This window comes from Alosa alosa, chromosome 16 (assembly GCF_017589495.1).
Source record: "Alosa alosa isolate M-15738 ecotype Scorff River chromosome 16, AALO_Geno_1.1, whole genome shotgun sequence".
Lineage (NCBI taxonomy): Eukaryota > Metazoa > Chordata > Actinopteri > Clupeiformes > Clupeidae > Alosa > Alosa alosa.
In genome coordinates, this window is record NC_063204.1 from 10,670,876 (window position 1) to 10,697,021 (window position 26,146).

Below are 26,146 nucleotides of genomic sequence, written 5' to 3' on the forward strand. Positions count from 1 at the left end.
ATGCAGTGTGTGCTTGTCCATTAGCGTGGACACAAACAGAGACATCTGCTGTAGGACGGACATTAGCATCACTTAGCGAGGGGTTTTACTCTTGTTAAGTGCCCAAAGGGACCAAAAAAAAGCATTCATGAGAGTTTTTAGATGTCTGGGTTCAAACATAATAGACAGGCTCACTCCAAAAGCACATCAGATGGCTGTTTTACTTTCAGATAGTAGGTCCTCAACAGCATAGCTTAATCAGCAGGTTGGCCTACCGTACCTTTCAGCTTTGTATGTTTTCCACATTCATTATGCATATTATTTCATATATAATTTGCCAGTATTCATGTTGATTATAGAGAAACTATAATGTGTTTAAGTAATCTCCCATGCAAAAATATAGTACACTGGGATGCATGGAAGAATGTAATTCATAACATTTTCAAAATCATCCATAAAAGACAAACATTCATGAACAATAACTAATATCATTTTCCATTGTCAATGAAATAGAATTTTTCAATAGGATAGAACCCTTTGAGAACCCATTTGAGCCCCAGGTTCTTATGGAACCCCCCTGGAGACCCACAGACCCCAGAGTAATGTGAGGTTGTTGGGTACCTCTCCCTCCTTTATTACGGGCCTTGAGGCAAAGCAGGATTGATCTTGTCAGGGTGCCATGCCCAACATCAAGGCTCTGGCGTCCCCGAGGGACCTATTAGCCACGCGGCTAGAATCCGCCCACTTAGGAAACAATGCGCCACTACGACAAGCGCTGTAATAGCAAGTCACGAAACGCTAACTAGAATAACAAAAGAAAACGATACAAATAATGGTGATTTAATAAAGTCTTCCTCAATGGGTTTTCTTGGGCTATTTGCATATCAATAAATGAGGAACGAAGGGGAAAAAGGGGGCGGCAGGATGAAATTAGATTGGCTGTAAGAATTGTCTTATTGTCCCTGCAATTAATCTACATCCAGAATGTCAAAACAATTACACACAAAGCTGGGTGTGTGAGTTAGTATGTTTTCTGTTGAATGGGGTTATGATGAGTCTCTAGCACAGCTTGCACTGGGGGAATCTAGTTTCTAAAGACACTGTCTTTGAGAATATGAATCTTTTATGCTTCTGACTACTGTACATCCCCTTTCTCATAGTCACCATAACCACCACTAACAGATACACAAATTCCACCAATTATGGTCTGTCATTTTGTTTTGTGCAACAACTACTGTGTTCTGAATACAATCCACAGAAGTGATGACATTACGTCTCCACAACGCATACGGGGCAGCCGTGGCCTACTGGTTTGCACTGCGTACCTGTAATCGGAGGGTTGCCAGTTCGAACCCCGACCAGTAGGCACGGCTGAAGTGCCCTTGACCAAGGAACCTAACCCCTCACTGCTCCCCGAGCGCCGCTGTTAGTGTGTGCTTCACCTAACTGTGTGTACACTGTGTGCTGTGTGTGTTTCACTAATTCACGGATTGGGATAAATGCAGAGACCAAATTTCCCTCACGGGATCAAATATATCAAGTATATATACTTATACTTATACATACACACTATTCAACACTGGCCATTTTTTTTTTAAATACCAAAGCATAGCAAAGGAGGCCATTGCTAATACTGACTAGCCCTGCCTCTAACATGTATGCTAATTCTCTCCCAGTGCATTGTCTGCTGTTCAAGAGGCTGTCTCGGGCTTTTAAGGGGACTGACAGGCCGGGCCAAAAGCAATCACCTCGGTCTCGCTGGTCACTCATGCTGAATCAGCCCGTCAGTCTGCACTACAGAAGAGCCCAGTGTTTATGCAGCCTCTAACACACCCAGCTATGAGCATTCATACACACACACACACACAGACACACAGACACACACACACACACACACACCAAAAGAGCAATTTGCACATTTTGCAGGGGTGAACAAAGGCCTATTGGGTACCTGAGTTTCGAGCTTTCAGCCTTAATTATTCAGTTCCCTTTAGAGCAAAATACCCATATCCGTCCATAAAATGTTGAATTTTATTACCATTATGTGCATTTAAAACATCCTAAAGCCATCTATCTTGCCCCTTGTAAAGGCACATGCCTTGTTGTCCAGGTGTGAGTGGACATCAGGCCTCATTTGGGGATCAGCTCTGAATGTCAATCATCCATGTCTGTTTGGCCCCATGAGACCAAGACCCGCACAGACAGATGCTATCTGAACTGGTTATGCTGCACACCTGCGCAAGTACACACACACACAAACAGCTGGTTCTACTTACTATAACCAACACCTGGTCCACAAGTTCCACTAATTACAAAACTTTACAGGTGCCACAAGAAAATTGCAGCATAAAATAAATATAGAATAATTTAAATAACTGGACTACTCCCTTCTGACAGAGCACTGCAACTCTCCTCATACCGGAGGAGAAAAGTGTTCCAGTGATACGTTTATTTCCCTTTGTCATTATACTGTGTTCTACTTGGCTTGCCGTAGCATGTTTCTCCCAGAGCACCATCATCACCAGTCATCTCCTGAGTTACACAATCGAACGTGGAATGTCGGCAACATAAAAGCACATGGCTTGAAATGCCACTATGTGTCATAACGCAATCAATTAGTCATGCTTTGAAAAGGAGTAACATCTGCTACCAGTCTATTGTTTATTTGGGGTGGGTGCATGATTAGCCATGTGTTAGCAGTTATCGCATGCCTAAACAGATGAAATGGCATTCAATCAGACATGGCATGGCACCCACATGGAATGGAAACAGGGTGTGACAGAGTAACTCATCCTCCCTGAAATATGGGCAGTTCACTGTCTACTCATAATCTCTCTCATCATTTCACTGTAAATCAACTGGATCATTGTTAACCCCCCCCCCCCCCCCCGCTCTAAGGCAAATGTAATAATCCACAGACGTCACCCTTTGTGGAAAAACAATTTCCTTAACTTCCTTAACAGAAGCAGCGTGAGTGAAATGTCAGCAGCTCAACTCAATACTCAAGACACAGGCTTGAGTGAGGAAGTCAAGCAGACCAGAGGCCAACAATCCATCCCAATCCCAGTCATTCAGGCTAATTGATGCGGTGGGTTTACACACTGGCCATTTGGGAGTGGGTGGGTGGGCTGAAAAGAGGGAGAGGGAGAGGGGAGGGGGAGGGGCTGGACTGGGCTGACTTGAAGAACGTCAGACATCTCCATTGTGTCGCCATGGTTACAGGCAGAGAAACAGCCAGCTGTGGGCTGACTGGGAGAGCAGTGCAGCTCCGCTCTCTCCCTCCAGGATGGCCACACAGGAGGACAGCTGACCCCGTACGAACCTGCATCGAGCCGGGCAGAAGACCAGGGGACACAGGACCAGGGGAGAGGTGGGGTGGGTGGAGAGGGTGCGATATAGGCGCTTGGAGGACGGAGACAGAACAATAAGGAAGCAAGAAAAAAAAAGACGAAAAAGTCAAGGATAGACAGATACAGACAAACAGGAGAGACAGGAAGACAGACAGATGGATGGTTGGGGAGATAGACAGACAGATGACGGGGGGAAAAAAAGAGGATTGAAAGATTGCATAAGCCCATGGTCTCACTGGGTGTGACTAATACACAACTTAGACACACGTGGAGTGTGTGAGGGTGTGTCATATTCCACACACTCAATCTGACACACTCACTCTTACCATCAGTGTCTTGTCAGTGCGGGGTGAATTCCGTGGGGATGATATGGGGGTCATCACCAGAGAGCAGACATGTGACTGTGCATGCCACCCTGCTGGAGATGCTTCACTCGCTCCAGCTCTAAGATTAGCTGCTGTCTGATAACATGTCATGTGAGGAAGCAGCCATCGTTCAGGAATGTGCCCGCTATCAACAAGAGCATCTGCGGTTTCACCCAAAATCTGATACAACAAGAACAAACTTTCAGGAGCTGAACACCGGGAGATACACCTCTCCATAAACTCCCCTGTCTCTTCCGAAAGTCTCTCTCTCTCCCATATTTAAGGGGCCAATCCCATTTAGTTCACTTGGCTATTCTATTTAGTACGGAACAAGACATTAGTGTAGCTACACACTCAACGATAAATCTGTCCTGTAAAACTGTTCTGCTGCCATATCTGAACACGCGGTTCCTCTGCCTGCATGTGGGTGTTTGTCATCATCGTTATTGAGTTAGGCTCATCCCAGCATAATTGGTTTGGCAAGGACAATCACATTGGCTCCAAACTGAGAGATGCACTCAGGTTGTTAAAGCAAGAAGGAAACAGACACAACTGCGGTAGAACAAAGAGATGCTTGTGTCACGTCCACACGTCCACACACACACACACACAAAACACAGCCTATGCATAAATCTGAATACAAATAGGCCGGAAGGAGCCTACGCTACAGTATTTCACACTTGTTTAAAACAAATAAACGTGAAAAACTGATTGTGCTGGTTCATTCGGGTAGAGTCCAAATGGGCCTCCAGCTAGAGGAAGTTCAACCCATCACTGACCTGGTGAAGGTTTCTGCCAAACTAAGGCTGAGTTTCTGCATGTTTCAACAAGTTACAACTATTTTAAGACCATAATGAATTAAATTGAAGAACTATTGTAACACATACGGTCAAAAAAATACAAAGAACAGCATGAAGGAAAATGGGAGTTCTAAAATGTCAAGATAAGTAAATACCCTAAACTTGAACTGCTATAGATTCTGTTCATGTTGATCTTGGTTGTAGTTTTATTGTTTTGTGATACATCTGTACTGTTGAGAGAAATAACTACAATACCAAACAACTGCCCATTAATTGTAGAAGGGCCTAGTGTTAAATGAGCATTAACATAATTAAGACCTAACTATGGATTTACGACCGCGTGCATAAACTGCTAATGTTAATACTTTTTAAAGCTTCAAATTAATACCATGCATACATTGTAGACTTCTATCTATCTTTTTAAGACCCTGCGGAATGCCTGTGGTGCAATACCAGATGAAGAAGCCGTCAGCTGTCAGCCGTCGGTCAGCTGTTTGCGGTGAGAGTATGCAAAGTCTCTATTTGCATAGCGCTGGTCACTGCGTTCTTATCTCCTCGCGGCAGGCCAGGGCACAGAAAGCCAACGACCACCACTCTCTGGCAGGCCTGGTGGCCAGGGACTGGCTATCGCCGAGAAGTGTTTCTCTCTTTCACTGCTCTTCTAAAAACAGCCTGCCAGTCCAGTCAGGCTTTTACAATGGAGTCGCAGAAATCAGTGGAAGTCATCAATACATCCATCTGCACAATTACCACCATTTTGTTGTCATAACCTGCGTGCGTGTGCGTGTGTGTGTGTGTGTAGTGTGTGTATATGTATGTAGGTGCACGTGTGTGTGTTTGTGTGCATGTGTGTGTGTGTGTGTGTGTGTGGGCGTGTGTGTGTAGTGTGTGTATATGTATGTAGGTGCGCGTGTGTGTGTTTGTGTGCATGTGTGTGTGCGTGTGTGTGTGTGTGTGTGTGTGTGTGTGCGCGCGTGTTGCTGGGCAAAAAGTTCCTCTCCTGCCTGCCTCTGTATGATTGTGCAGTATTTGCATCATTCACTCCCTGCGTAACTGCAAGGGCAGAACCGTGGTGGTGTGTGTGACCACAACGGTGGCCAGTTTGGTTAATGAGTCAACAGTCAAGGAGCTGGGCTGGGAATCGCGTAGTATAGCCTCCTGTAGGATCATATGTGGACATGGTTGAGCAGAGGTGACATCACCAAATGACGATTAGTTGACCTGTGTTTGATTTACCGATCCCACCTTTCTGAGATTGTGTCGCTATGGACAAAAGTGTCTGCAAAATTTCGGGTCAAATTGAACTTGTACTTTAGGTCAAAGACTAGGTCATAAGCAACTTGATTGAAATCATTCCCTTATATTAACTTTAATTTACCATAAGCCACACAGGACCCAATCATTCAAAAGGCCTCATTTATGAAACTCATTTCCTTTTTAGATATTTTTTAGTTATTAGATGTTAGCCTAATTCATACCTCAATGTAAAGGTTAAGTAGAAAACTGGAAATATTTTCCTTCAAAAACCTGAATCAATGTATATTCTCCACTTAAAGCCCCCCTATGCAGTTTTGCCAATATCTGATTTTCTTTCGCATTTTGCTCGCAGGTTCCTGCAAAGTTCCCTTCATATAATTTGTGGAGTCCAGTAAGCAGAACCAAATCCGACCAGTTATAGGAACAGTGAGACCCATGGATGTAAAATCGGAAGGGTTTATATATAAAATAGTCATTCATTTCTCTGTGAAACTGAGAAAATCACACCACAGAAATAGCTTCACCTAACGGGAAGCAATTTTGTGCTAAGAATACAAGATCCTAGAGATGACATCCATCCTAGTGGGTAGTGAAGCGGACTACCTGACTGTGGTGGTTTCTCTGAGTTAAGCAAAAAAAAAAGAGAAGAAAAAAACTGAGCGGAACTGGAAGTGACAAACCCATCGCTGTGGTGACCGTCAGCTCAGTCACCTGGGAGACATGTCACTCAGATGCAGGCTGGGAGGACTGGCTGAGAGGAAAGGAGATCTCTCAGCACTGAGATGCCTGTCACTCACAGCCAGCCTGAGAGACATAAAGCAATAAGGCCCATCATGCTGAAATAAGCCATGGAGGAGACAGTTTGAATCAGATATCACTGCAGGTGTAATAAACACAGTGAGCTGATATTGTTATTATTTATTTTGTTCTTTTTCATTAAGCAGGATGTTAACCTACACCCAACCCATAATGTCGTCCTATTAGCTTCTGCTGTCCTGTCCATACGCACCCAGTACAGTGTATACTGAAAGTATATCCATCAGCCTTGAAAGGCCTGTTTAGGCTAAGTTACATTTTATAGTCACTGATAAGATATCAACAGAGAGATTTCAGATTCAGTGAAAGAATTCAGGGTTTTTCTTACAAATAAAAAAAAAAAAACCACACATATCCCCAACCAGCCACAATGTGAAAGTCATTGTCTCACTGCTTGGGCACAGGAAAACTGTGACTAATAGTAACCTTGGACCCACCATCTACTAACTAAGTCATAAGCCAAACAAACCATTCTGCTTCTTTTCAGGAAGCAACACATCACACTGCATCATTTCAACAGCAAACCTAACACCAGAGAGTGAGACAGAGCAAACCAAACACTCTGAAAACCAGCTTGAATGTACTACTTCCTCCTTGGCCATAGACAGGTCATTTATGAAGTATCAGCAAAAGGAGCCATATAAGGCATTATTCCTTTGGTGGTGGTGGTGGGCGGTTAGAGGAAGGAAGTTATCAGGAACAGTAGAAGGGTGAGTAGACTTCGCCCAGGGTGACCCATCGGAGAAGCAGTCTCAAGGTCAAACAGTCAATACCACCACCACCATTATCATCACGACCGCTACCATCATAATCATTCTCATTGCCGTTGATTCGTCAATGTCATTGTCATCAGTCAGCTTCCTGTTTCCTGCCATGAGCTCAGCACACAAGCAGCAGTGACACAGTCTAGTGTGAATGTTCCATCCACACCCCTCTTGGACAATTGCAAACACTTACACACATGCGTCTTAACCTAACTATGCTTATGTGAAGACACATCCACACGTGCATACAGTCACGCATGTAGACAGATATATATATATATATATATATATATATATATATATATATATATATATATATATATATATATATATATATATATATACACACATATACTGCATACCAACACACACACACACACACACTGCATACCAACACACACAAACAAACACACACACACACACACACACACACACACACTGCAGGAAGTGAGAGCGGTTGAAGGCCACATGCTTTGAAATAAGCCTCTTCCTGTCGAAGTGTCTTTTTGACAATTAAATCAACCCACACTCACCAGTGGAACGTACTAAGTAAGAATCACAAAATTCCTTAAAATACACCTAGATTTATCTCAATGTCACCTGAAAACTACTTGGCAATCCTGAATGTCTATTAAATGACACTTCCATCTAGTAACAGACACCTTAATGCTTTCTTGATCAGTTGGTACTTGGCAATCACCACCAAATTAACCTTGAATTCAGTCCCCTTAAAAAGTTCTTCAAAAATGAGCAAACAGTATAGGCATAGTATAGTACAAGTAACAGTATCCCACTGCAGTCTGATGTCAGTTGGCTCTCATCAAGTTCAGTGTCCTGAAACTGTGTGCTGAGAGCAGAGTGCTGCTGGAAACCCCATATTAGTCAATTACTCCCAATGAGGCGCTTCTTCAGATTAGAGGCAGCGCTAAACTCCGATGACACCCAGTTCAGCACGAGTCATTTACAAATTAGGCAGGAACGCAGCACAATTTCTTTAAGGGGAATGAATCAACCACTCTGACTAACTCTGTTTGGATACTACAGCAGCCTGCTACTGAAGCAGTAAGAGAGAATTTAGATACTGCAGGATTTAAACCTCAGACATCCTGTGTGACTGTAAATGGCCAGTGCTGTTTACACACAGGAACAGTGAGAGAATGTGTGGGCTGGAGCACCTATCTGTTTGCTACAGCTTAGAAGCACTACTGGGGGCTTTATCTCTCTTATCTGAAGTTTTACGAGCGTCTAGCTGTACTTTATAAACTCAGCTCTGGTTTCACTGTGCTGCTGCAGTCTCAAGAGGTCCAGGTGATAATGATGAGGATGGGAGTTCAGATGGGACACTGCACGAAGGGGAGTGAAATTTAGAAAGGCCTTGTCACGCAGCTCAAACCACTGATGAGTTTAGGATTCTCCTACTTCCTGCCTAGGTGCACGTCTCTGTCATACCTTTACTCGTGTCAGGAAAAGCTGTGAACTGAACAAGGTCAATGAAGGTCACCGAAGGTCAGAGCGAAAATAACTGGAAAGGGAGACATCCGTCAGGAGATGTCCTGCTCATTTTCAAAGAGCACTGACCGAAAGCATCCCAGAACATCCTGCCAACAGACTCACTCGACTGCGTTTCCCTAAAGCTTAACGACCACCATGGTAACTAAGAGAACGGACACTCGACTGTTTAAAAACAGCACTCACTGATGCACTTATTCTTATTGTACTCTACCTTTTTTAAATTGTCCTAGAATTGTTGAGAGAATTGCTTTAAAATGCTTAAAATGTTTACCATGTTGTAAATCGCTTTGGTTAAAAATGCGTCAGCAAAATGTAAAGTAATAATGTAATGTAATGTAATGTAAGAGTGTTTGAAACAATACTGTCACTTTAGGACAGCAGTTGTTCAACAGCTATGCTTCCAGGATACACACACTTAAATCCTGGGACCCTGAAACATTTGTTCAAGTCCGGTTGCAGTCCTCCAGGGACACAGACAGGCGTTTGTATCCTGTTTTCATTCCCTATGGCCCAATTACCACAATACCAAATGGACCTCTTCCAGGCAGACAGATAAACTGATCTTGAATCATTTCCTGTAGTTTTGACATTGGCTGTTGAGATTAGGATAAATTACTCTAACACCTCTGATGTCCCAACCAGTGAGATGAGAGTATTCACCCCACCCAGCCTCTTGGATGATAATCTTGTATTTTGACCATGCCAAAGAGCCAGTCAACCCACATCCTCAATCATAGTGGGAGTATTCATTCACACAGGCAGACAGACCGGTCATGGCTAGACTCCATTAAGGGAGTGGTAACTAGTAAAAACATAGCAGGCAACCACAGACTTGCACATCTTGAGAAAGCAAAAACTGGGGGAGATCTTACAGACCATGAAGATTACATCACAAAGGGATGCACCATGGGATGCACAGGGATGAGTGTGAGAACATGACATTGAGGAGGTTGTGAAATTGCATTACTTTCTGTAACCATGCTGTCATTGGTGAGTCAGATCATAAAAAAAAATCCCAGATAAGAAAAAGAGGAAAAGAATTGATCTTCACTTTACCTAATAGATGAGACATAATCACATACTCAAACACCTAAGCGTAGTACTGTGAGAGTGTGACACAATCACAAGTGCACTGAGCTACCAGTCTGCCTTGAGGAATGTTCACTGCTCAGCCGTTAGGGGGGTGGGGAGGGGGCGCTTAAGAAGCTCCATAGGCCAATTCATTTAGCCAACAAAGGCAATTTCACAGGACCTTAAGACCAAGGCAGTTTCTCCTACCCTCCCTAAAACTCCCACCCTTCCTCCCTTCCTCTCTGTCTCTCTCACTCTCTCCTTCTGTGGTTTCTCTCTCCCTCCCTCTTTCTCTCTCCTGCTAGCCGACATTAGCATGTAAATGGCAATGCAGCCAGCTTAGTGCCAAGAGCTGGGAGACCCCGCTAAACAGGCCCCGGCATTCAGCCCAAGCATAGGAGGGTCCTCTCCATCACTCAGTGCTGTGGGGGCCAACGGAAGATTCTGAAGGTTCTAGAACCTGTCTGGAACAAAGAGTCGCCTCTTTCAGGGGCGGTTACGTGGTTACGGCAGAGCAGACAGACAGCTCTGGGAATGGGCTGGGCCTGATTTGGGGCAAAGTATGTCATAGAAGCAGATGGAGAACTAGTGGTTAGGTAGCACCGAGAGGCTTAAATATCTTAAATATCTTCTTATACCAAACACACTTGGTCAAGTTCAGTGCATCACTCCTGATGGGCCACAAACTCTCAGAGCGTGCATTTTAAGAAAAAAACCCTCTAAAGCAGTGGTCCCCAAACTTTTTCTTATGAGGGCCAGCTCACTATGCCTGGCTCTAAGAGGGGCCAGAGTATATTAGTAAACATAGCTTAGCAAACATAGCAAACACAATAGCTTAGTGCTGTGAACAACAGCAGCCTACCTTAGTTGAATATTCCATTACATTTAATCATAGGCTACTGCAATTTAATACCATTATTAGCTGTGTTTATATTGCCATCATGCCATATCAGTGTAAAATGTAGCTCAAATTAAATAATACTAATAAAAAGACTTTAACATTCCTAAAAGTATTAGCAGGGAGTCCCAAAAGTGTATTTTATCCAAAATGTGTGAACTCTGAACTCTGTGTATTTGCATACACAGCTCAAGTTGTGAGCAGTATCCTACAAATAATTTGAAGTTCTCAAACTATGAGCGTTTTATGAAGTGCAGGCAAAAACATCTGAAATGACCACTTTCACTCACCTGGTGAGAACTTGTGAATTTGTATGAATATTTGAACGAATTAGAAATAATTATCCCAGAAAGTCCCAGAAATATGACTTGACTTAGTTAGTTATTAAAAATTAATTGATACACTTCTAGAATACTTTGAGCACTAATGCAGTCAGCCTCTTGCATTGTTTGCAGGTAGGCCTACGTTTCATTCCGTTTTCGATGGCAAACGCAAAACAGCGCCAAAACAACCACCAATGGACAAAAAGAGTATTACATGTGTACTGTTAAGACTCGCCATAGAGAATGAATGGGGAAATTACGGAAGTTATAGTTTGACGATGTCGCATTCTCCCATCTTGGGCCGGATGCTATATACCATGGACATGTTTTGGGGCCACCCAAAATGAGGCCAGTTTGGGACCACTGGTCTAAAGTAAAACATACATGTTTGTACAGGATCTTGGCTTTCTAAATGGAAGACAAACCTCTAGTCAGTGGTTTGGTCTGAGCCATCCCATGCCATGTACACATTGTTTTAGAAGCACAAATATCAACAACCTTTCACCAGCAATGTGGACTGTTTCTTTCTTTAAGTTGAATGAATCAACCACTCTGACTAACTCTGCTTGGATACTAAGACAGAATTTAGATTTAAACCTCAGACATCCTGTGTAACTGTAGATGGCCAGTGCTGTTTACACACAGGAACAGTGAGAGAATGTGTGGACTGGAGCATGTTATCTGAAGTTTAACGGGCGTCTAGCTGTACTTTATAAACTCAGCTCTGGGACGTTGACTCAGTTTCTCCAATCAAACGAGGTCGAGGTATGGCATCCTGAACTGAGATATGATAAGAACACTGAGAACTTCCACTGAGATATGACAACAATACATGTTGGCTTGCTATACAAGTGAAACATTTCCTTTACGCAGATCAACTCTTCTACAGGCTCATATGTCCACTGCCCACTGTCTTGCTTGCTCTCACCTTACCACTTGCCTTAACTCTATTAACTTATAGACATAAAGCACCTATATCCAGACCTTTGGCATGTGCTAATTAGCTTCATGTGATATGCATTGGATGAGACTAGAGGTCAGAGAGCCTGTTCTATTCCAGGAGCTATAGCCTTGATGAGGAACCGTGTGTGCTTCTGCTGCATCTGTGGTCGCCGGCCTGTTACCAGACACGGCATACAGCCTGTCCCAGTCGACAAGGCAGTCCCAGCGAACAGCGCACTGCAAAGGTCAATCGAATTAGCCATACAAAGCCTATCAGACGGGATTAATTTTAAGCAACAAAGAGCTAATAAAGGGCGATGTCGTGTGGTGACAGGCAGAGGGTCCCCATAAACTAAGATAGGCGCATTGGCCTTGTGATCATGCTCATAAATAGCTGCCCTGCATCGGGTTCTTCCGTTGTAACCACACTTGTGAGAACACCTCTTGTGTTCACAAACCCCTAAAACCACCAGCGCAGCAAGCACACATTTTTACAGGCTAACTGACAAATGAAAGTCTACCACATAGCCCACGTCCGCTAAAGATCTACCAGTGCAGAATGTTACACCAGAAAAACAGGGGTCAAAGGTTAAGGCCACAGAAGCTACTAGCACTGTATGCTGCTGTGAATACTAGTGTGTTAATTCATTAGCTGTCCAAAATGCTAATACTATTATTTGCACTGGCATTTGCATTCTGATGGTCAGGAAGAGGAAAGCTGTTGTGAGTATTAGGCGGGGATCACACTGGCCAGCAGCAAGTGGCAGCGACAAGCGCAACGCAACGCTCAGACCGTAATAAGTTCTCTCTCGTTCCTAAGTAACACAAACGGTTTGCCTAAACTGACAATTGAATACGATCTCGTTGCTCTTTGAAAGTTAAACCAAGTTCAACGCTCAGCTTGTTCAACGCTAGCGCTGCCACCGTTCCGCTGCCGAACCATAGAGAACAATAGGAAACCTGCTGCTTGCCGCTGGCTAGTGTTACCCCCACCTTATGGGTGCTACTTCTCTTCCCTGAGAGCAGAGCCAGTAAGTAAGACATCCATCACGGGGCGTCAGGGTGGAGAGTGGTTGTCTAGACTACCCCACTGGTGCCAAGGACGCAGCTGGGGAAGGCAGCAAATCACTCGGATGAACAAGACGGCGCTCACACAGCAGACAGTGGTGGAGCGGCTATGGCCCCCCTGCGGCCCAGGTCTGGTACCAATCACAACTGAAATGGTCTCAAGGTAGAGTAATGGTCTGAAGGTGCTTAACAGAACCGAGGGCCTGATAACTTTAGAACAAGCTCACAGGTACAACATGGGCAAGGGACAGCTACATTTTCATTGGAAGAAACCCTTGGGGGATTATCTGGTTTGAGCAGGCCAGGGAGAGAGACAGTGATGGTCAGAGGGAGAAGGAGAAGGGGAGAATCAGAATGAAAGCAGTTGAATCACATCCATACACGTGTCAGGATAAAGCACAAGACTGGCCCATCGTCACCAGATCACAAGCACGCTTGCTCAAGGGCCCAGTGCCAATCTGCTGTTGCCCATGTTTACAGTGGCACCTATCTTGCCATGTTGTGAACTGATGTTATGAAATGCAAGGCGCCAGCCATTAAGAATTCTGGGCTTTGATTCTCTCTTGAGTTCCTCTTTATTATGCGATGTGAACAGCTGTGGGAGGATTAATCTTGACTGCGTCCCGACACAAGGACAAATTGGGAGAAACAAGCGTGCGTAATACTCCTCCACGGTCTAGATTCATGCCATATGGATTAGACGCTGGAATGAAACAGGCAGTCTTCCTCTCGTCTTCCTCTCCTCACACAAAACACTCATCTTCCTCTTCCTCTCCTCACACTAAACACTCATCTTCCTCTCCTCACACTAAACACTCATCTTCCTCTTCCTCTCCTCACACAAAACACTGCTCTTCCTCTTCCTCTCCTCACACAAAACACTGCTCTTCCTCTTCCTCTCCTCACACAAAACACTGGCGAGGAGGAGGAGATGCTGGGGGCTGCTCTGCTCTCTGCTCATGCAGACCGGACAGATAAAACTCAAGTCCGCAGAGCAGCTTCTAGCAGCTTCATCCACTGTATACTGCATTGGGCAAACTTACTAACATACATGCCATCTTCCTGAGAGAGAGAGAGAGAGAGAGAGAGAGAGAGAGAGAGAGAGAGAGAGAGAGAGAGAGAGAGAAATATCTGTGAAACAGTGCCGTGGTAATCCTAATGCCGTGTTACTCTCAAGAGTGCCAAGTCCACACAAACACACACACAAACACACGCACACACAAAGACTGGGAAAGTTCCTGAGGAATGTGAGAAGGGGGCAGTTAATGAAAGAGAAATCCCCATCCCCATTGACTGAAGTAATGTTGGCCAGCAGGACAGACAGGTTTTTCAGTCACATGTGTGTGTGTGTGTGTGTGTGTGTGTGTGTGTGCGCGTGTGTGTGCGCGTGTGTGTGTTTGTGGGAGGTTGGCGTGTCACTATGCAGTGCTACAATTTCCCAGCAGACCCTGAAAATCCCTGGTTTCTGCTCAGTAATATTTTCTGCTCCCTCGCTCGCTCACTCGAGTTTCCCACTCGCTCTCGCCGGGAGAGAAGATCCTCTTGAGAGCGGGCCGTAAATATTTCCCCCGTTCTCACTGGGCGGTTTACACTGGCATTGTGTTGCTTTCCAAGCCTGCATTCCTCTTCTGGGCTAACTGATTAGCCTTATCGACGTGCAGCACAAGGCAAACAGGCAGCATCGGCCTGATAAAGATCATTACACACCCTACGACAGGGAAGTAGATTTGCATTTTGACTCGGCCTTTCAAGCAGTTCAGCCACCAAGCATTCCTGGGTCCTCCCGCCACCTCCACATACACATGTCAGGTGTTTCCTGGTTGACGGCATGTCTGCTAGCATTAAAACTACATAGATGACAATAATGCTCTTAATCAAGGAAAACTCCTAAAAGGCCTTGATCTGTATGTTCCATAGCGTTTGATAAAATTCTGAATAACAATATGTGAAATTTGGTACAAATACAAATGACACTTATAAGGCAAAATGTGACTGTCCTGTGTGTAAGATATGTAGGCTATGAGGCAGTTAAAGAATCCAAGGCACACTGATCAAGAATAAAAGCCTTTATTCTGATGGATACGCCATCTTCATCAGGGCCATGACAGTCTAGCATACAAAGCAAATGGATGGCAGTTTGAATCAGAACTGTATCAGTTATACAGTAAGAAGTAGCTTATATACTGAAAGAGAGGGTGACACAAACAGGTAACAAGGAATATGATATGTGTGTGTGTGTGTGTGTGTGTGTCTGTGCGCGTGTGGAGCATGTCATATCTGTTACAGCATGCAAGACTCCATGGGTCTAGCATCACACCCTTTCTTTGCCAATGTCTATCATCCACAGTCATAAAACACAGCAAGCCACACAACTCAACCATAACAGTTTGATCTCTTCTGTGGATTTGGCACGACCAGGCTATTTGCTGACGGGCGATAGCGGTTCACACATGGGTCACACAATGCTTCACCAAAGAGTGGGGCAAAGCACTCTAAAATATGTGGTAGTCGAACTAGGGTTACAACACACAGCACAACTAGGGTTACAACACACAACATTCATAGCTTCTGTGTGTTTTGAGACGGAGATCACTGCAGGCGGAGGCGGAGAACACTGCAGTAAATTTGCCCACAACCAAGTTTACACTACTGGAAACCAGTGCTGCTGAGGCTGTGATTTTGGAAAACTGCTTTACAAGGATGCCTTATGGCAGTCTGGTGACTGAACCTACTTTTAAACTGGGATGAATGGCTCTAGATGTACAATGGTTCTGAATGCAAATCAATTTGACAGAAGTGATTTGTGGATAAGTACAGGTGCATTGTGGGTAACGGCTAGCTGTGGTAGGTTCTCTTCCCTGGCTGTCTGTAGAACCGAGACACATTTTATTGAGGGTATATGACAACATAACACATACATCATGCATGTATTAACTGTATATGAGAGCCTTACTTCTCAGTCTGATGATAACAGACACTGACCTCAATGTAAAATTTCCTACAACTAGTACAGTAGATAAGAACAGCTTGCTTCTCAAGAGATGAGACTCTCTCAAACCTTCAAGCCTGTGATCGCCTCCGCACCAGATGTCAGCCCCTTCAGACATGCGCTCATTCAATCCATCAAGAGCAGTAATTCTCCTGGAGCACTGCCTGCAATGCACACGATTGTCCACGGATAATAATACAAATAAATAAATAATAATAATAATAACAACAATAATCTTACTGAGAGTAAAGACCATTTAATCTACAGAGTACTTTTTCTCTCTCTATCACCAGACTAACTGTTCCTATTACCCAAGTACTACCTAGCAACCCAGCTGTGAGTTTGTCCAAGAGCATTTCAGGAATCAAGATATTTATATAGTGCAATGTCTTTTGTGGGAAAAGCCCAGTCTGATTGATTTCCCCCGGCAACCTTAAGTATCGATAAGGAAGCGCTTTACTAGTCAACCCCTGTTGGGAGTTTGAGAAACCCTTTTGATGAGTCATCACATGCTTCTGCTGAAGGTCATGGTGATTATACTGGGCACCTCCAGCATAGATATTATGTCAATACTCAGCTACGACCTAGAAAAGAGATCCAAAGCAGGCGGAGAAGCATGAAAAAGGTTGCAATGGTCATCAATGGTCAACACGCTCGATCATGACACACTGCTGGAGACTCTACTGAGTGGTGCACACACACACTCACAGCAAGAGACACCCGCCTACCCCCTCCTCACAGTGCAGTTCTGTCCTGTCACCGAAGCCTCTAGTCTCTTATGTAAGTGCCAAACAACCTGCAGCCATCAAAGAGCACATCATGATCCGCCACCATCCACAGCGCAGTCGCTCGCTCACTCGGCCGGCCGGGTGGCCAGTCCGGGTTATTTTTGAGTCATGGGACATGATCAGAACACACACACACACACTCACTCACACACTCGCACACACTCGCACACACTCGCGTCCGGAAACGTATCAGACCTGGGCTCCCACGGCTATTTTTTGCCGTCACTGGATCCCGGCGTGTGTGCGTCAGCCCCCCTGTCTGTCTGTTTGTCCTTCTCTTTCCAGTGATGCATCCGACCCTACGGATGATCATGACTGGGCAATGGAGGGGCTTCTCTAGACTGTGACACTGCTGGCCTGGCTGGGAGTCAGTGGTCAGGTATGTTTTGGAGACAGCAGCTCTTTCAGCTCAGTCTTGGGATAACTGGGACTAACAGCTGGCTTAAGCAGTCTGCGTGAGAGGCACTCTGAATAGATAGTGCAGTAATGCCCGGAAGGCTATACCTTCAGCCACAGTTAAGTTGGCAATTCAATCTCAACATTTGAGAGACTGACAGGTTCAGACAGTTACTTGAATATTTGGCTTTAGACTTGGTTTCAAACCCAGACGTGCCAACCTGCATCAGTGAATGGTGTTGAAAGTGGGTGTGGTGCTTTTGAATGAACACGTCTGAATTTGACACAGGCAAAATGGCAGTCCTGCAGTAAGGCTAGTCCCACAAAACAGGTGCTTAAGGATTCAGGTTTTTACAACAGATGAGCGTGATGTCGTAATTTCAGTGTGATGACGTAGCTTTGTCCATCATGAACACGCTAAACCAGAGGAACGAGATTAGGCTACTCTATTGTGAGTGTGACTTGCCCACACGGCTACGGAGCCTGTCTTCGGCTATCAGAATCGACATCAGCATCATGGTTTAGCGACAATAATAACAGTCTACAGAGTCAAGGAAGAAAATCACACCGGTCAAACAACACTTGCCATTCATAAATCTATCAAATAACGACAGACGGGGGATTACCATGTCGCTTATCCCACACGTATGTGAAGACTGTCAAAGTAGGCTATAGCACGCGATGACTTGACACATGCACACAAAAAAATCGCTGCCTCTTCCATCCTAAACTTACCCAGTGTTTTGACAGCGATCTGTCTAGTGAGCGGTGGCGGCAGGTTAATGCACACCAAATCTACATCCTGATGCAGCAGCACGTCGTCGATCCGGTTGGTGTAAAAGGGCACATCCATCTCCTTGGCTAGCTCCTCAGCTTCCTCTTGCGTTCGTCCCCACAGAGCTTTCACGGAGAAGCCCTCATTCTTCAAGAGGGGGATGATCACCCTCGCGGTCAGGCTAGTGCCAAACACGCCGACGCCGGGCAGCATGGCTCGCCTTTCGCCGTATTTACAGCTTAACTCCGGACTTCGGTGCTACCATAGCAGCCTCGCAATATAACAACGCGGCAAAAACGCGGAGAAAAGGACAGCGGCTCCTTCACATCAGGTGGCCATCCACCTGCGCATAACGACCCGCTGTCTTGCATTCTCGTACCCGCTCGACTCGCCTCGTCATGGAAACTGGCCGAGGCAACACCCACCGCCAATGAATAGCCTACTATTAAAATTCAGAGCGTTTTAATATCGCTACACGGATGCACCATTCTTATCACAATTTCTTGTCGGCTATGCAACGCAACGCAGTCTGCGGCGACGCTCTGTAACGTTACATTGAGCACGTCGCACTTACTGCCGCTAGCCCGTTCGTATCAGATAAACCACTGGTTAATCCACGCAATTATGTCGGTTAAATACATTTCAAAATTAGGATCCATCCTGAAATTTGCCTAGGTGGGTCCATGGTTTTCGTAGCACAGAGTGAGGTGGATCCGATATAAAATGCTACTTGTTATTGATGTTGCAGTCCCGTTGTGCCGTGTTCTCTGTGCGCGCGATACGTCACTCTCCCCGTCCAGCCCTCCCCATTTTTAACCCTTTCAGTTCCAGTGTCTCATTCTGTGCGAGTGTGTGTGAGGGAGACCGTGTAATTCTGTGAGTTCATAACGTCAAGTCAGTGTAATAATGATTGTGCAAGTTGTGTTTCAAGTTTTTTTTTACTGATCCGGGTCTTACATTTTTTTCGAGGTCTGCTTGATGTATCTTGTTTTTATCCCTTTATGTGTCTTGTGTGCTGCTTCAGGATATTTTGTTAAGGTTTGTTGAAGTTTGTATTACATTATACATCCGTTAGATCCGATGTTGTTTTTGTGTGCTAGCTCTAACCTTTACACTACCTTTGGCATTATGACCCAAAGGTCACCTCTACAGCTAGTTCTGACCACAGTCTCTCAGACTTTTTGGTCGAGCACAGCAGTCATTGTCAGCTCTATAAACCACTGCAGTGTCACACAGAATGCAAACAGTTATGTGATGGGAAGCATGCTTTACAGATATAGTGTATTACAAATCAGTTTGATACACATAAAATCTTAGTATTCAAATATTAAATTTAGTTTTATGTCATATTTCATTACAGACGTTTTACTTATACTGTATTGTCATCATGCATATGAGATTCTGTTAATATGTTGATCATTGCAGCTTGTTTATTGAGTGGTGCACTCCAAAGGCATCCTGCTATCGCTCAGCTTTAGCTGACATGGACCACTGGACCAATAAACATTAATCATTGACTGATTATTTTGATCCTATTACCACCACTGCTTACGGTACAAATTACCTGAATTTATTCAAATCTAGCATAGTTTTTGTATGTGATAAAGTACGTACAGGTTTTCCCATGATAGTTAACACACAATAATAACATACTGTTTTATTTTTGAATACTTTGAGATCTATAAAAACTAGCTTCTGTCTTTCACTGTAAATACATTTGTTTACTTGATGCTTGTTTAAAATGCATCAACAATGTTAAATATAAATGAGATGTTCAGTGTCATTAGAACAGTATGAAGCTGTGTCTTTCAGTGGGACTCAGCAATGCAGTGCCCTAGCTTTGAGGTGTGTCTCAGAAATTAGTCAATGTCAAGAAAAAATACTTGTTGAAAAGTCTATTTCATATACTTTAAATAGAGCTGTGTAATTAGATTTTAACACTAGAGTGCACTGTAACTGCTAAACTCTGTGTGTGTGTGTGATAAAAAATGGAAATGTTTTTACAGACAAATCACCTTATCAAGGTTTTTCCAGGGAACTGCTTTGAATCCTGGGAGGAAGAACCCTTGAAGCAAGCAGCAAGCATTTGAATATCACGATGATGCGATCACGGCTCATCAGCCTCCCAGACATTCTTGGGAGTGAGCACATGAGCGCATGCATGGCCACCCCGTCCCTTGTTGGAGGCGAATCTCTCGATCGGTCTGTCACATCGCTTTAATGTGCTGATCCCTGCGTGAGAGGCAGTGGTGTAGTCAACGTGATACCACACAGGACTATGCAGTATACCCACTTAAAAAGCATCACCATCTCAGTATACCCACTTAAAATAGGCAAGGATGCATATTAACATATGGGGTTGAGCACAGTATACCCACTACAGCTAACTAGACTATATCACAGTATGTGTGCATGTTTGTATGTGTTTAATGTGATCGTGAGGAGGTCCATCCTAACATACCTCTTTCATCTGAACATACAGCTATGTAGCCTGGTTAGCATGCAGACCTTCTCAATTGAGAGTGGGTCTGTTAAAGGTTAATTGACTTACAACTTCCAGCCTGGGCATAGCTAGCAGTGATAAAAAACTTAAATTGGTGCATTAAACTCTTACCAATTCGTTTCAGAAGTGTTTCAGAAGGTTTAAATGCAGTTGTTTACTCAATTCCAAAAAATAAGCACGTCCATGGCGAATTAGCGATCGTATTGCCTGTGTTTTAGGGACATTGGAAATGGGCCTCAAGGGCCTAGTGACCAGACGGTCCTGCAGAGCAAATCCCAAATTTGCCAAAGGTTCGTATGGGTATTCCCAGCATACTACTCACTCGCTGTGTTCCAATTTGCATACTTCTGTACTTACAAATACCTAATATGAGTGTGCACTAGGTATTGTAAGTACAGAAGTATGCGTATTGGAACATAGTCACTGACTTTAATGTGTTTAAAAGAGAGTTTCAATGACATTTTCAGAAATGAAACAGGCTCTCCAGCAGATCTCTGCGGTCCATAACAGGTGCTATTATGCATTGGGTAAGAATCCAATGCAAAGTCTATGCCAAAATAAAACTGTTTTGTGTTTCAATGATGCATCTCAACAAAGAGTGTCGGCTCAATTATGTTCTTTTCTGAACACCACTGAAGAGTGAGCCAGAGTCCGTTTCACATGCATGGACCTGCCTCTGTTCCTTCCCATTTATTTCCTGTATAATTCTGCCAACAGTGTCTGCACATCCGTTTCTTTGCTTATGCAATGCAGTGACTTTTTTATAGGCATACATTCATACAATGTATACATTCAACTAATCCCCCGGCGCTGAATTAAGGGCTGCCCACTGCTCCGGATGTGGTGTACTCCTAGTTTGTGGGCTCCAAGCTCACTGCTCCAAGTGTATGTGTGTGTATGAATGTGTGTACACTACACCCAGGTAAAATGCAGAGAACACATTTCCTCACAGGACAACCCCCTTCCCCCTAAACATGTTTGGAATAGCATGGGCAAATCTTTAATCAACTTATCAAAACCAGGGCAGTTGTCATAATGCCGTTTGATGGCTCAAGGTCACCATTACTTAGCTAGAAAATTCACATTAGATTACAGGCTGAATGAGTCAATAAGAGTCTCCTCTAAACCATATTTTAAACTGACTTTCCCATGACATGCTACTGCATATAGATGACATTGATAGCCTGTGAATAGCTAAGCTCCCAGTGATGTCATACGTGTCACAAGCATAAATATATGTAAGGTCACAACTAGCCTCTGGGCCTTTACATTGTAGCATTCCGCAGTCTCCTCCTCCCATTGTGATGTAATCTGCCATGCCATGTGCAATTCCCTAGTGGTGTGTGTGGAGCGGCAGGCTCATTGATTGGGCAAACAACTGTAAACATTAGGGTTGTATAAACAGCCACAGCAGCACTTTGCCCCCTTGTGGGTCTGATGGAACTTATCTCAGAGTTCACCAGTCAGTCTGTGCACGGGGTGATGGAGTCACTCAGGTCAGGTGTCAGTGCACGAGGACCCGTATGGAGTCACTGAGGTCAGGTGTCAGTGCATGACGACCAGTACGATTCAGAAGCAGCTTCATTTGGATGTTTCGCCACATTCAAATTCAGATGCATACACACAGAGATACACTGTGCATCAGATAGTGTGTGTATTCAGATGCATACATACACTATCTAGGTGTGTAAGGGTGTGTCTAATTGTATACAGTACAGTATATGCAGTAACCTTAAGTATCATCAGCTTCTTTGCTGGTTGAATCTTTCTCTCTCTGTCTCTCTCTGTCTCTGCTGACCATCCTTACAGACTGCAGGAGAAATAAAATAAAGAAAGCTGCACAGTGTGTGAGTGTTAACCCACTTAACCTCTGGATTCCACGAGTGTGTGTGACTTCTCATTTCGTCTCCATCCCGCTGAGTGATTTGGGCAGGGCTGGCCATCACTGTCCCCTCTGTCTGAGACACGTGTGTGTGTGTGTGTGTGTATGTGTATATGTGGATTGTAGGGATGCAGTGGAGCCTAACTGAATCAGATTGTCACGCTGCAGCATCTCAGCTGCTGGAGCTCACGATGGGATATGGGTACGTGTGACAAGCATGTGACCCGCATATCTGCCGTTTGGCCTTGTGTGTGTGTGTGAGAAATAGAGAAAAGAGAGCTTTATTAAGCAGTAGTGCTGCCATATCTTCATTCGGTACTTTGTGTGTAAGTGGAGAATGTATGAAAATAAGTAGGGATTTCCCATGGGGAACTACACTCTGCAACTGACCCGTGCAATAAAAACTACATCAAAAGCACAATACAATTGATTACTATTATTGAAATGGTGTGAAGAAAATGTCCTGTTTTGCCCTAACATGTGTTATGTGTACATTTTTGGCACATTGATCACCTTCCTCATACGACATATTTATCTGTCCTTCACATAACTATATACCATCAATGACTTTGAAGATGATACCTAGCTAACCTCATAACTAGCTGCCTCATGAAAGCATAACTAAAAAAGTGCGAAATTGTTGTATGTTCTTGCTTTAAAGCTACAATTTTCAGGATTTAGTGCCATCTAGTGGTGAGGCAGCAGAGAGCAAATAACTCAATACATCTCCTTTTTCAGGTGTGTAGTTGCCATGGTGGCCAGCAGGTGATTTAAAAATGTGACAGCAACACATTGCATTATAGCGCTTTTGCCAGTGAGGGGAGAACCTCACTAACCACCACCAATGTGTAGCACCCACCTATGTGATGCACAGCAGCCATTATGCACCAAAACGCTCACCACACACCAGCTTGAGGTACAGAGCGAGGGAGTGAATGAATGAGCCAATGTGACAGGCTCTCTGTAGTGCCAGTTTTGTTTTGTTTTTTTGTGTTAAAATTGGCAGGTTTCACACTTATGTTTTAGCGCCCCCTAGTTTCAACATTAACGTGATGCCAAAGTAGAGTTAATGTTCATAAGTTCAGTTACAGTTACAACCAAAGATAGTTCTATAACTCATCCTGACTCAGGCAGGAGTGTTATGGAAAACCTCAACATACAGACGTTTTAGCCTCTTTGACACCGACATCAGTATACCGACAGTGTTTGAGTTTTAAAAAGCCACAGAGAAATACATCTCTGTTGTCAAAGCAAATACTGTGCATCTTACCACCACTGCATTAAAAAACATGCTCTTTATCTGATCTTCCTCTTAAAGAACATGACAGACAGCTCTGAAGACCACTGTGTGAGGTGAATGACACAACTATTAAGCACAAATAAATGCAAGACCTTTCTTATCTAAAGTGTGTGTGTGTGTGTGTGTGTGTGTGTGTGTGTGAGAGAGAGAGAGAGATTCCTCAAATAACCTACTGTGAAACATCACACAATACAGTAGTCAAAACAGAGCAGCTTTATTTTCAAAACAGGAAGCAAATTAGCTCAAGGAAACAATATGCAGTCAATACAGAAATGAGAATGAGAAAAGAGTATGAGTAAGTGGCCCTATGATTTGATTGTAAGCTCTCAGTGCAGACGATGGAGGTTGATACAGGTGGTGACATGTGCTGATGAAGAAAGGACACAGCTGGGTCTAGGAGCCTGCAAGACTACAGGGACTGTCTACCAGCACAATCACCATGACTACAGGGACTGTCTACCAGCACGATCACCGTGAGCCTTAATGAAAATGAAGGGAACACCATGTGAGTTTCCATTAACTTCAAAACTCTGACTCTGAAATGCTTCTGTGTGAATTTTACTCACAGAGATGTTTGGCTTGCCCTTGTAGTCACCTGAGATGGCAGATGAAATTGTATGAGTCAGGGAGATAGAAAGAGAATCCAAAAATCAGAAAAGAATGTGTAGATCAGGAAATGCAGTATAGTCCACTCACCCGGTCTCTTCCTGTAGATGACTGCAACTATGGCAACAGCCACAAACAGACTGAGCGTGGTAGCAACTCTAACAGCCACATGGACCACTGATAGAGAGTAGAGGGGAAATGGCTTTGTCCATCACACAGGATATCACATACTACACAGTCTTACTCAGTTCCAAGACTAATGTTGTTTATTTTGTTGTTGGCTAATCTATAGATTGAAGGTGCTATGTGGATTTGTTTTGTTTCAGAAATTACTGAGAAATATCAACAAAATGTGAAGCAAACATCCACTAAAGTTAGCCTGCAAACCAGCTTGCGCCAGGTCGTCTCTTTTGTAATAGGCCTACCACTTTGGAGCACTTATGGTACTGTGTCAAATACCATTTAAAGGAAAACCATGCAGTTTTGTTTAGCTTAATTTACGTTAACTTAACAGCTTCAAAGTCATTGGAATGGTTATATGACTTTTTCTGGGGTGAATGGTGGCCGTCTCGCTTCCTCCCTATAGCGTCTGTGAGCGGAAAAACCAGCCTTGCAATTTTGGGCCAGCGGCCTGTCGGACTCAGAGTCAGAAAGTCTTGCGGTCTCGCGATGTAAAAAATTACTTTACGGCACTACAAACATACACGCCAGGCACCGGCTAGAACAAGGCAGCTGGAGTTTCTCAAACATTCGTCATGGCAGAGCCAGTGGAAAGAAGCAGGAAGCAAGTAAACCGTTGTCAGAGGAACAGGGGAAGAGGAAACGGCAGACTGACCGAGCAAGGAGGGTCGTAAAATACATGGACCCTTTCAACAAGGTAAACAAAAACAATGCTTGAACGTTCTATTTGGGCCCCAATCTACTTCCTCTGCATTAAGATAACATGGAATGTTAAAAAGGAAGTCTTGTGGGGCCAACTATGATGCTGATAATGGAACTCTCTTGAAAGGGTCTATACTCTGAAGCTGTAGGGGGAGCTTTGCAGAGAAAACTGTGAGCAAAAAGCGAGAAAACAGCGAAGAAATTGCCAAAACTGCATAGGGCCCCTTTAAATCAATGCAAGAGTGCTGTGTGGCTGTGTCCAAGACAACAGAGTCCAACAGAACCTTTAAGCTATGGAAAATTTGGTCAGTGCTTGGGTTAGAAATCTTCATAATCCCTGACGGTACTGTACCAAATCAAAAGCCAAAATGCCATTCAGTTGTGTATCTCCATAAGCAGAGATGTCATACCTAACTGAGGTGTCATAGCGCACACACACACACTGTTTTACCTGAGAAGCACAGTAATGGTGATGGACTGATGTCCAATGACGCTCCACCGGCTTTGCTACAGTTACCTGTTTGTACAACACAAAACCTTACAATGTAAAAATCATATAGACCTGCAATCTCAAAGACCTACTCCATAAACCCTGACAGGACTGTACCAAATCAAAAGCCAAATCGCCATTCAGCTGGGCAGAGATGTCATACCTAACTGAGGTGTCATAGTGCAGGTGAACATACATGTCAAACACACACACACACACACACACACACACACACACACACACAGACAGGACAGACAGACAGACAAACAGACAGACAAGCAACACACACACACACACACACACACACACACACACACACACACACACACACAGACACACACACTGTTTTACCTGAGGAGCACGGTGATGATGATGAACTGATGCTCGATG

At 44.1% G+C, this 26,146-nt stretch overlaps 1 protein-coding gene and 1 long non-coding RNA gene across 2 annotated transcripts in view; both read right to left on the reverse strand.

Annotated features, from left to right (window-relative positions):
* Nucleotides 1-18,874, reverse strand: part of gfod1 (glucose-fructose oxidoreductase domain containing 1) — a 38,966-nt gene extending 20,092 nt beyond the window's left edge. The window contains exon 1 of the mRNA XM_048266199.1: nucleotides 18,054-18,874. Coding sequence (XP_048122156.1) covers nucleotides 18,054-18,306 — 253 coding nt within the window. The 5' untranslated portion in view covers nucleotides 18,307-18,874. The remainder of the gene's footprint in view (nucleotides 1-18,053) is intronic.
* A 5,469-nt stretch (nucleotides 18,875-24,343) lies between these two features.
* Nucleotides 24,344-25,790, reverse strand: LOC125309051. The gene is made up of 3 exons (XR_007196062.1): nucleotides 25,718-25,790; nucleotides 24,475-24,561; nucleotides 24,344-24,373 (listed from the first exon to the last, which is right to left on the reverse strand). It is a non-coding gene; the product is annotated as an uncharacterized LOC125309051 (long non-coding RNA).
* Between the last annotated feature and the right edge of the window lie 356 nt (nucleotides 25,791-26,146).